The sequence below is a fragment of the Tachyglossus aculeatus genome, chromosome 4 (genome assembly GCF_015852505.1).
Source record: "Tachyglossus aculeatus isolate mTacAcu1 chromosome 4, mTacAcu1.pri, whole genome shotgun sequence".
Lineage (NCBI taxonomy): Eukaryota > Metazoa > Chordata > Mammalia > Monotremata > Tachyglossidae > Tachyglossus > Tachyglossus aculeatus.
Window position 1 is genome coordinate 83762834 of NC_052069.1, and position 12635 is coordinate 83775468.

General features: G+C 45.6%; 1 protein-coding gene across 3 annotated transcripts in view; it reads left to right on the forward strand.

Moving 5' to 3' along the window:
• Positions 1 to 4039: 4039 nt before the first annotated feature.
• The window catches only part of RGS22 (regulator of G protein signaling 22), a 142651-nt gene continuing 134055 nt past the window's right edge, over positions 4040 to 12635 (forward strand). The window contains exons 1-2 of one of the 3 annotated variants that reach the window (XM_038745205.1): positions 4040 to 4100; positions 10362 to 10390. In XM_038745205.1, the coding sequence (XP_038601133.1) occupies positions 4076 to 4100; positions 10362 to 10390 (54 nt within the window). In that variant the 5' untranslated portion in view covers positions 4040 to 4075. The remainder of the gene's footprint in view (positions 4101 to 10361; positions 10391 to 12635) is intronic. The other 2 variants (XM_038745204.1, XM_038745202.1) reach the window with 2 other exon arrangements.

Genomic DNA, 12635 nt, shown 5'->3' on the forward strand with positions numbered 1-12635 from the left:
TTGTTTTGTGGTCTGTCTCCCCCTTCTAGACTGTGAGCCCACTGTTGGTTAGGGACTGTCTCTATATGTTGCCAACTTGTACTTCCCAAGCGCTTAGTACAGTGCTCTGCACACAGTAAGTGCTCAATAAATACGATTGATTGATCCAACCCGATCTTCCGGTCTCCACCACAGCGCTTAGTACAGTGCCTGGCGCACAGTAAGGGCTTAACAAGTTCCAGAATTGGTATTATTAGTCCAGTGTCATGCACACAGTAAGCTCTCAATAAATACGAGTGAATGAATGAATGAAGAGGAGGGGCAGGGGAACGATGCCCCCCCTGACCCTGTCACAAGGCTCCAGAGCATCAGGGCACTTGGGTGGGCATCACAATAAGGTGCTTTGGGGTGGGGGCTTCTCTCTCTACCGGGGCCTCCTCCGGGGAGTCCTCCAGGGTTTTGTCACTTCGTGCTCCCATCCCGCACTATAGTAGGCCGGCGGAGGAGAGCCCCGACCCAACCCGCACTATAGCCAGGGAGGAGGAGGCCTGTCATTCATTCATTCAATCGTATTTATTGAGCACTTACTGTGTGCAGAGCACTGGACTAAGCGCTTGGGAAGTACAGATAGGCAACAGATAGAGACGGTCCCTACCCAACAACGGGCTCACAGTCTAGAAGAGGGAGACAGACAAAAAAACAAGTAGACAGGTGTCAATACTATCAGAATAAAAAGAATTAGAAATATATTCAAGCTCAGACACTATTCATTCAATCATACCACACTGTGGAAATTCTGAAGTGATACTATTTTATTGCTGAAATTACCGAATGAACTTCTTTAGCATCATCACCAATCGTATTTATTGAGCACTTACTGTGTGCAGAGCACTGTACTAAGCGCTTGGGAAGTACAAGTTGGCAACATATAGAGACAGTCCCTACCCAATAGTGGGCTCACAGTCTAAAAGGGGGAGACAGAGAGCAAAACCAAACATACCAAGAAAATAAAATAAATAGAATAGATATGTACAAGTAAAATAAATAAATAAATAGAGAAATAAATATGTGCAAACATATATACATATATACAGGTGCTGTGGAGAAGGGAAGGAGGTAAGATGGGGGGATGGAGATGGGGACGAGGGGGAGAAGAAGGAAGGGGCTCAGTCAAAATAGGGCAAAATGTCCACAATTCTTACCAAAGAATTCAGAGAAATCTTGAGACAAAATGAGAGCTAGTAAGCTGGAAGTGGAAAACTTGATCATTTCTGATCTTACCAATTACCTTCCTGTTCCAGCTCCATTTACTCATAGAATGATCTTTTTCATTTGACTTTTCTACCTTCGGGGTGCATACATAATATTCATTCATTCATTCAATTGTATTTATTGAGCGCTTACTGTGTGCAGAGCACTGTACTAAGCACTTGGGAAGTACAAGTTGGCAACATATAGAGATGGTCCCTACCCAACAGTGGGCTCACAGTCTAGAAGGGGGAGACAGACAACAAAACATATTAACAAAATTAAATAAATAGAATAAATATGTCCAAATAAAATAGAGTAATAAATACGTACAAACATATATACAGGTGCTGTGGGGAGGGGAAGAAGGTAAGGTGGGGGGGAGGGGGAGAAGGGGAAGTAGGGGGCTCATAAAAGCCAGGCTACAGGGAACAAGTAACTGTCAGATATTTCAACTACTTGCAGAGACAACTGAGAGTACACTTAAAGGTTTAAGTATTTATTTATCAAGATAAACTTCCATACCAGCAGCATGGTTCAGAGGAAAGAGCACAGGCTTGGAAGTCAGAGGTCATGGGTCCTAATCCCGGCTCCACCACTTGTCAGCTGGGTGACTTTGGGCAAGTCACTTCACTTCTCTGGGCCTCAGTTCCCTCGTCTAGGAAATGGGGATGAAGACTGTGAGCCCCATGTGGGACAACCTGATGACCTTGTATCCCCCCAGCGCTTAGAACGGGGCTTGGCACATAGGAAGTGCTTATTAAATGCCATCATTATTATTCAATTCGACAGTTCCAGAAATAGGTCCTTCTGTCTGTCCTGCCCAATAGCCGGGTGGGGAGGGGGGAGCGGCAAGTCTATCTATCTAATAATAACAATAATAATAACGCTGTTTGTTAAGGACTTACTATGTGCCAAGCACTGGTCTAAGCACTGGGAGAGATACAAGGTCATCAGGCTGTCCCACGTGGAGCTCACAGGCTTCATCCCCATTTTCCAGATGAGGTCACTGAGGTCCAGAGACGCGAAGTGACTTGCCCAAGGTCACACAACTGACAAGCGGTGGAGCCGGGAGCAAAGCAGGGTGGCTCAGTGATGATAATGATGGCATTTGTTAAGCGCTTACTATGAGTCAAGCACTATTCCAAGCGTTGGGGGGGACATGAGGTGACTAGGTTGTCCCACGTGGGGCTCACAGTCTTCATCCCCATTTTACAGGTGAGGTCACTGAGGCCCAGGGAAGTGAATGGACTCTGCCAAAGGCACACAGCTGACAATTGGCAGAGCCGTAATTAGAACCTCTGACTCCCAACCAAACTCGTGCTCTTTCCATTAAACCACACTGCTTCTCTGTACTTCTCAGAGGAAAGAGCCCGGGCTTGGCAGTCACTTTGTCACCTGATCACCTTGCATAATAATAATAATAATGACATTTATTAAGCGCTTACTATGTGCAAAGCACTGTTCTAAGCGCTGGGGAGGTTACAAGCTGATCAGATTGTCCCACGGGGGAGCTCCCAGTCTTCAACCCCATTTTACAGAGGAGGGAACTGAGGCCCAGAGAATCAATCCATCAATCAAGCATATTTATTGAGCGCTTACTGTGTGCAGAGCACTGTACCAAACGCTTGGGAAGTACAAGTTCGCAACATACAGAGACAGTCCCTACCCAACAGTGGGCTTACAGTCTAAAAGAGAAGTGAAGTGACTTGCCCAAAGTCACCCAGCTGACAGTTGTTGGGGCTGGGATTTGGACCCCTGACTCCAAAGCCCGGGCCCTTTCCACTGAGCCACGCTGCTTCTCCATCTTGTATCTTCCCCCAGCGCTTAGAACAGGGCTTGGCACGTAGTAGGTGCTTAACAAATGCCAACATTCTTCTTCTTACTATTATTATTAAAACCCCTGACCTCTGACTCCCGAACTCGTGCTCTTTCCATTAAGCCACACTGCTTCTCTATACTTCTCAGAGGAAAGAGCCCGGGTTTGGGAGTCACTTTGTCACCTGATCACCTTGTATAATAATAATGATAAAAATAATAATGGCATTTATTAAGCGCTTACACTGTGCAAAACACTGTTCTAAGCGCTGGGGAGGTTACAAGGTGATCAGATTGCCCCACGGGGGGCTCCCAGTCTTCAACCCCATTTTACAGAGGGAATTGAGGCCCAGAGAATCAACCAATCGTATTTATTGAACGCTTACTGTGTGCACAGCACTGTACTAAGCGCTTGGGAAGTACAAGTTGGCAACATACAGAGACAGTCCCTACCCAACAGTGGGCTCACAGTCGAAAAGAGAAGTGACTTGCCCAAAGTCACCCAGCTGACAGTTGGTGGGGCCGGGATTTGGACCCCTGACTCCAAACCCCGGGCCCTTTCCACTGAGCCACGCTGCTTCTCTATCTTGTATCTTCCCCCAGCGCTTAGAACACAGCTTGGCACGTAGTAAGCGCTTAACAAATGCCAACATTCTTCTTCTTACTATTATTATTAAAACCCACGACCTCTGATTCCCAAGCCCGGGGTCTTGGCACTAAGTCCGGGCTCTGCTACAGGGGGGGAGGAGGAGGAGGAGGAGGAAAAAGAGGAGGAGGAAAAAGAGGAAGAGGAAAAAGAGGAAGAGGAGGAAGAGGAGGAAGAGGAAGAGGAGGAGGAGGAGGAGGAGGAGGAGGAGGAAGAAGAGGAGGAGGAGGAGGAAGAAGAGGAGGAGGAGGAGGAAGAAGAGGAGGAGGAGGAGGAAGAAGAGGAGGAGGCCTGTCTGTCCGGCCCCTCCCACCCCTCCATGGCAACCACTGTGCTGGGCATCCCCGCCCCTCCCCTGCCCCTGCCAACCACCACCAGGCCAGCATGCAGGAGAAGCGGCTCACCACCGGTACGTACCAAACTAATGCTAATGATGGTATTTGTTGAGCGCTTACTATGTGCCAAGCACTGCTCTAAGCGCTGGGGTTGATGCAAGGCACGCCCAAACCCCAACACAGGCCGCCCCCATCACCTTTGATCCCCAACCAGGTCTCCTGTTCATTCATTCACTCCTATTTATTAATAATAAATAATCTTTTAGACTGTGAGCCCACTGTTGGGTAGGGACTGTCTATGTTGCCAACTTGTACTTCCCAAGCACTTAGTACAGTGCACACAGTAAGCGCTCAATAAATACGATTGATGATAATAATAATAATAATAATGATGGCATTTGTTAAGCGCTTACTAGGTGCAAAGCCCTGTTCTAAGCGCTGGGGAGGTTACAAGGTGATCAGGTTGTCCCACGGGGGGCTCACAGTTTTAATCCCCATTTTACAGATGAGGGAACTGAGGCACAGAGAAGTTAAGTGACTTAAGTGCTTGGAGAGTACAGCAAAAGAGACCATTCCTACCCAACAACGGGCTCACAGCCTAGAAGGGGGAGACAGACAACAAAACAGAACAAGCAGACAGGCGTCCATGCCATCAGAATAAATAGAATTATAGCTATATACACCGCATTAATAGTCTTCTAGACTGTGAGCCCACTGTTGGGTAGGGGCTGTCTCTATATGTTGCCAACTTGGACTTCCCAAGCGCTTAGTACAGTGCTCTGCACACAGTAGGCGCTCAATAAATATGATTGAATGAATGAATGAAATTAATAAAATAAGCAGAGTAATAAATACGTACAAATATACACAAGTCTTGTGAGAAGAGGGAGGGGAGGAGGAGCAGAGAAAAAGGGGGGGCTCATAATTTTGATGTTATTGACATGCATCCACTTGTTTTGTTGTCTGTCTCCTCCCTCTAATAATAATAATAATAATAATAATGGCATTTATTAAACGCTTACTATGTTCAAAGCACTGTTCTATGCACTGGGGAGGTTACAAGGTGATCATGTTGTCCCACGGGGGGCCTCACAGTCTTAATCCCCATTTTACAGATGAGGGAACTGAGGCACAGAGAGTTAAGTGACTTTCCCAAAGTCACACAGCTGACAAGTGGCGGAGCTGGGATTTGAACCCCTGACCTCTGGCTCCAAAAACCGGGCTCTTTCCACTGAGACACGCTCCTTCCCCAGTAGACTATGAGCCCCTGGTTGGGTAGGGACTGTCTCAATCTGTTGCCAAATTGTACTTTCCAAGGGCTTAGTACAGTGCTGTGCACACAGTAAGCGCTCAATAAATACGCTTGAATGAATGAAAGGAGGTGAGCTCTCAGTAGGGCTTTGAAGAGAGCTAGACCCCAACCACTGCCACTTTGCCTAGTTTTTTTTCTTTATTAAAACCCTCGTGTGGCTAGAGAGCTGGGCCTTGGAGACAGGACCTACTGGGTCCTAATTTTACCTCCACCGCTTGTCTGTCGTGTGACCTCAGACAAGTCTCTTCGCTTCTCTCCGGCGTTTAGAACAGCGCTCCAGAATTTAGAACAGCGGTCCAGAATTTAGAACAGTGCTGCGGAGCTTAGAACAGTGCTTGGCACATAGTAAGTGCTTAACAAGTGCCATTATCAATCCATCAGTCGTATTTATTGAGCGCTTACTATGTGTAGAGCACTGGACTAAGCGCTTGGGAAGTACAAGTTGGCAACATATAGAGACAGTCCCTACCCAACAGTGGGCTCACAGTCTAAAAGAGTGGGCTCACAGTCACAGTCTATTATTATTATGTGTGGCACATAGTAAGCACTTAACGAATACCATTATTATTATTACTGTTCTCTGAGACATGGATTGTGTCCTACCGGATTAACTATTCTATTTATTTTGTTAATGATGTGCATCTAGCTTTATTTCTATTTATTCTGATGACTTGACCCCTGTCCACATGTTTTGTTTTGTTGTCTGTCTCCCCCTTCTAGACTGTGAGCCCGTTGTTGGGTAGGGACCGTCTCTATCCGTTGCCAACTTGTACTTCCCAAGTGCTTAGTACAGTGCTGTGCACACAGTAAGCGCTCAATAAATACGATTGAATGAATGAATGAATGAACTTGTATCTACCCCAGTGCTCACCTACAGTTCCGGGCACATAGTAAGCGTCTCACAAATGCTACAAAAAACAAACAAATATCAAAACACCGATAAAATTGAAGTGTATCACTGTTGTGAGGGAAGAGCCATTCCGCAACTCAACTCGGAGTTCCAGGCCGGGATGTTCTTGGCCTAAACGGTCACAATTTTGGGAAAGTAAGCTTTCACCTGCCCCTGCCATAAAGGGGGAATTTTCTCCGAAAAGGTGGTTAGGGAGGAAGGGGCAGCCCCTCTGCAGACCCAGAGCCTGATCAAACTTCTTACAGATCAATCAATCAATCAATCGTATTTATTGAGTGCTTACTGTGTGCAGAGCACTGTACTAAGCGCTTGGGAAGTACAAGTTGGCAACATATAGAGACAGTCCCTATCCAACAGTGGGCTCACAGTCTAGAAGAGGGAGACAGAGAACAAAACCAAACATATTAACAAAATAAAATAAATAGAATAGATATGTACAAGTAAAATAAAGAAATAGAGTAATAAATATGTACAAACATATATACAGATGGGATACTTATGTCTGCTGTGTGACCTCAGGTGAGTCACTTCACTTCTTTGTGCCTCTGTTACATCATCTGTAAAATGGGGTTTAAGAATGTGAGCCCCATGTGGGACATGGACTGTGTCCAACGTGATTACCTTGTATCTCCATAGCACATAGTACAGTGCCTGGCACATAGTAGGCACCTAACAAATGCCATAAAAAGTCAGATCAATTAGTAGTATTTGAGTGCTCACTGTGTACAGAAAGCTGCACTAAGCGCTTGGGAGAGTACGCTACAATAGAGTAGGCAAACAGTCCCTACCCTCAAAAATGCTAATAATTGTACAGATACCTTAGTAATTAGCAAACGATTGCATTCCATTCTTCTTGTAATACATGTTTTCAGCATTTTGGGTAATATATTCAAGAAATTTAGGAAACATTCTTCCAGTGACATGCATCTCACTGGAAAGAACGTGATGCGATGGAAGAAAAGCATCATCGTCATCATCAATCGCATTTATTGAGCGCTTACTGTGTGCAGAGCACTGTACTAAGCGCTTGGGAAGTACAAATTGGCAACATATAGAGACAGTCCCTACCCAGCAGTGGGCTCACAGTCTAAAAGGGCATCAGTATTATAATGCAAGTTTCCCTTAATGTAGAGTTCTCCAAGGTATAGTCCCTGTGTTGTCAGAGCAATTACTGTGATGAAGTGGAATCAGAGGAAATAAAATTGATGAGTAGACTTATCTTTATTAATTTCTGGGCTTTCCATTAGGGTGGGAAGGAGTCCAAGCAGCATGGCGTAGTGGATAGGGCACAGGCCTAGGTGTACTTCTCACTGGCTTCGGATTCCAGCTCTGCCTCTTGTCTGCTGTGTGAAGTTACTGCTTGGGCAAGTAACTTCACCTCTCTATGCCTTAGTTACCGCATCTGTAAAATGGGGGTTAAGACCATGAGCCCCATATGGGACATGGACTGTGTCCAACCTGACTACCTTCTATCTTCCGCAGCATGTAATACAGTGCCTGGCACATAGTAAAGGTATAACAAATACCAGTTTTGTGTGTTTTTTTTTTTTTAAAGATTGGGGAAGAAAAGCAGGTAATGGAGGTAGATAGACCCAGGAAAAGAAAGAACAGACAGGCTCTCTTGGAAACAGACATAGACACACAGAGAGGTGGAAAGACCAAACAAGACAGAAACAGAGTCTTCCACACATGCATTTCCCCTCCAAGGCACAAACATCCAGATAATTTGTACTTCCCAAGCGCTTAGTACAGTGCTCTGCACATAGTAAGCACTCAATAAATATGATTGATTGATTGATTGATGTTTTTTTTTACCTGAGGAGAACAGTCTGACCACAGTAGGTGAAGAGGGAGTAAACCAAAACCAAGACCACCCTCGTCAAGCAGTCGATCAATCAATAGTGCTTATTAAGAGAAGCAGCGTGGCTCAGTGGAAAGAGCACGGGCTTGGGAATCAGAGGTCATGGGTTCAAATCCCGGCTCCACCAATTGTCAGCTGTGTGACTTTGGGCAAGTCACTTCACTTCTCTGGGCCTCAGTTACCTCATCTGTAAAATGGGGATTAAGACTGTGAGCCCCCTGTGGGACAACCTGATCACCTTGTAACCTCCCCAGCGCTTAGAACAGTGCTTTGCACATAGTAAGCGCTTAATAAATGCCATTATTATTATTATGGGCATATTATGGGTAGAATGCCATACTAAGGGCTTGGAAGACTTAGAAGAAATGATCCTTGCTCTTAAGATCAGGAAACAGATACTAGTCAGGAAGAAGAGAAGGGAAATGTAGATGTGATAGTGCCTGAATGTTTGGATAGGTAAAGTGATATGTGTTGAATAATAATAATATTGGTAGATGTGATAGTGCCTGAATGTTTGGATAGGTAAAGTGATATGTGTTGAATAATAATAATATTGGTACTTAAGTGCTTACTATGTACCAAGCACTATTTTAAGCAATGGGGCAGATACAAGTGAGTCAGGTTGAGCACGGCTCCTGCCCCACATGGGGCTCACACACTTATCCCCATTTTACAGATGAGGTAACTGAGGCCCAGAGAAGTGACTTGCCCAAGGTCACACAACAGACACGTGCGGAGCCAGAAACAGAACCCGTGCTGTGGCTGTTGGCAGCCCGGCTCTTTGATCCACACTGGAGGAATCATTGTTGCCAATGTTGCCAGGAGCTACGGTTTGGGATTTTGGGCTCAGGGGTGATCACGTGCAGGGTGGCCTCAGAAATCCCAGAGAGGAGCCCCAGCTCCGCACAGGAGCTAGAATACTAGAAATAGAAATGCGGGAGGGCTTCAGCTGCCTCCCTCCCTCCTTTTTTGCCTCTCCCCCCTTTTTCCTCTCCTCCTCCCCTTCCCCCCCCACCCTCCCTCCTTCCCCTCCCCACAGCACCTGTATAGATGTTTGTACAAATTTATTACTCTATTTATTTTACTTGTACATATTTACTATTCTATTTTGTTAATGATGTGCTTCTCGCTTTATTTCTATTTATTCTGATGACTTGACACCTGTCCAGATTTTTTGTTGTCTGTCTCCCCCCTCTAGACTGTTGTTGGGTAGGGATCATCTCTATATGTTGCCAACTTGTACTTCCCAAGCGCTTAGTACAGTGCTCTGCACACAGTAAGCACTCAATAAATACGATTGAATGAATGAATCAATCAATCATATTTATTGAGTGCTTACTGTATGCAGAGCACTGTACTAAGTGCTTGGGAAGTACAACTTGGCAACATATAGAGACAGTCCCTACCCAACAGTGGGTTCACAGTCTAGAAGGGGGAGACAGAGAACACAACCAAACATATTAACAAAATAAAATAAATAGAATAGATATGTACACGTAAAATAAATAAATAAATAAATAGAGTAATAAATATGTACAAACATATATACATATATACAGGTGCTGTGGGGAAGGGAAGGAGGTAAGATGGGGGGGATGAAGAGGGGGGGCGAGGGAATGAATGTGCCTGCCAACCCTTGTAAGGTGCTCTGCACACTGTGAGCGCTCAATAAGTACGATTGGCTGTGGCTGGATGACTTGTGAAGGCACCTGGTGTCTTCGTGACAAAACCTTGATTTTTAAATTTTATTTTTATGGTATCTGTAAAGTGCTTACTACGTCCCAGGCACTGTTCTAAGCACTGGGGCAGATACAAGCCAGTCAGGTTGGACACGATCCTTGTCCCACATGGGGCTCATGGTCTTAATCTCCCTTTACAGTTGAGACAAATGAGGCACAGAGAAGTAGAGACTTGCCCCGGGTCACACGGCAGACAAGTGGAGGAGGCAGGATTAGAACCCAGTTCTTTCTGACGCCCAGGCCCATGTTCTATTAGGCTGTGCTGCATCTCCTCTTTCCGAAGCTCATTTTCTTGTGCGGCCTGAATACGTGGAATAGTAATTCATTCATTCAATTGTATTTATTGAGCGCTTACTGTGTGCAGAGCACTGTACTAAGCGCTTGGGAAGTACAAGTTGGCAACGTTTAGAGATGGTCCCTACCCAACAACGGTCTCACAGTCTAGAATCAACCAGTATCTTCAAGATAAAGGATTTGGATTGTGACAACATTCAATATTTTATTTTATTTCAGATCCTCCAGATATAACAGAAGAAGAATTTGTAAGTAAAATTCAGGGGAATTGATTGATTTTCTTTGGTATTGGTTTTGTTGTGGAAAACAAAGGGGGCCATAGTTACAGTGTCCAGACTTATTTTGTATTTTTAATAGTTCTTGTTAACAGCTTAGTGTGTCTCAAGCACTGTTCTATGTACTAGGGTAGATCCAAGTTAACAAGGCCAATGCAGTCCCTGTCCCACATGGGGCTCGCAGTCTAAGGGGGAGAGAGAACAGACATTGAATCCCTATTTTGCGGTTGAGGAAACTGAGGTACAGAGAAATTAAGTGACTTGCCCAAGATCGCAGACCAGGGATTCGTTCATTCAGTCATATTTTATTGAGTGCTCACTGTGTGCAAAAATGAGCTCACAGTCTAGGGGGATTAGAACACAGGTCCTCTGGGTCCCAGGCCTGTGCTCTTTCCATTAGGCCACAGTTTCCTATAGTACCTCCCGCACATGTATGCTTTGTGACCTTGGGCAAGTCATCTCATTTCCCTGGGCCTCAGTGACCTCATCTGTAAAATGGGGATGGAGACTGTGAGCCCCATGGGGGACGGGTACTGTTTCCACCCCAATTTACTTGTAATAGTAATAATAATAATAACAATAATGGCATTTATTGAGCATTTACTATGTGCAAAGCACTGTTCTAAGCACTGTTCAAAGTGATCAGGTTGTCCCACCGGGGGCTCACAGTCTTAATCCCCATTTTACAGATGAGGTCACTGAGGCCCAGAGAAGTTAAGTGACTTGCCCAAAGTCACGCAGCTGACAAGTGGGGAGCTGGGATTTAAACCCATGACCTCTGACTCCAAAGCCTGTGCTCTTTCCACTGAGCCATGCTGCTTCTCTTGTATCCATCCCAGCTTTTAGTACAGTGCCTGGCACACAGTAAGCGCTTAACAAATTCCACAATTATTATTTTGAGAGTTCTGCTCCACCAGCCACCCGGTCTAAGACATTAAGAGGCCAGTTTTTGGCCAGGGTGGCAGGACGGGAATCCCTCCAGAGCGTGGTGAGCGTGGTGACAGTGCCTTCAGGCTGCAAATGGGAGTTTCTAGGAGGGCTGGATTGAATATTTCCAGCTGTGTTTGAAGCAGGAGTTTCAGCTGGGAGGACAGGTTTTGGCATTGCTGGACAATTGTGATTGTCATCATCATCATCAATCGTATTTATTGAGCGCTTTCTATGTGCAGAGCACTGTACTAAGCGCTCATCCACCCATGCTGCTCTCTTCTGCTTCTCCCTGCTGGTGCAGTGCCTGTGGTGGAGGTGAACAGCAGCCTGGGGAAGTAGGAAATCCCCTCCCTTCTTCCCTTCCTTCCCCCTCAATCTTCCTTTCCTATCTTCTTCGCCCTGTCGATCAATCAGTGGAATTTTTTGAGCGCTTACTGTGTGCAGAGCACTGTACTAAAAGCTTAGGAGTGTACAGCACCACAGAGTTGGCAGACACGTTCCCTGATGGCAAGGAGAAGCAGTGTGGCCTAGTGGATAGAGAAAGGGCCTGGGTGTTAGAAGAAACTTGGTTCTAATCCCAGCTCTGCCACTCGTCTGCTGTGTGATCTTGGGCAAGGCACGACGTCTCTGTGCCTCAGTTCCCTCATCTGTAAAATGGAGATTAAGATCGTGAGCCCCGTGTGGGACATGGGCAATGTCCAACCTGATTCCCTTTTTTCTGCCCCAACTCTTAGTACAGTGGCCGGCACATAGTAAGCGCTTAGCAAATACCATTTAAAAAAAGAAGCTAGCAGCTTAGCGGGGAAGACAGACATCAATATAAATAAATTATGGATATGTACATAAGTGCTGTGGGACTCAGGGTGGGTTAATACCAAATGCTCCAAAGGTACAGATCCAAGTGCATAGGTGAACCAGTCAGGGGACCTGGGTTCTAATCCCGGCTCTGCCATGTGCCTGCTGTGTGAGCTTGGTCAAGTCACTGTACTTTTCTGTGCCTCAGTTACCTTATCTGTAAAACAGGGATTCACTGCCTGTTCTTCCTCCTACTTAGAATAACAATAATAATAATAATGGCATTTATTAAGCACTTACTATTTGCAAAGCGCTGGGGAGGTTACAAGGAGATCAGGTTGTCCCACGGTGGGCTCACAGTCTTAATCTTCATTTTACAGATCAGGGAACTGAGGCACAGAGAGATTAAGTGACTTGCCCAAAGTCACACAGCTGACAAGTGGCGGAGGCGGGATTAGAACTCATGACCTCTGACTCCCAAGCCCAGGCTCTT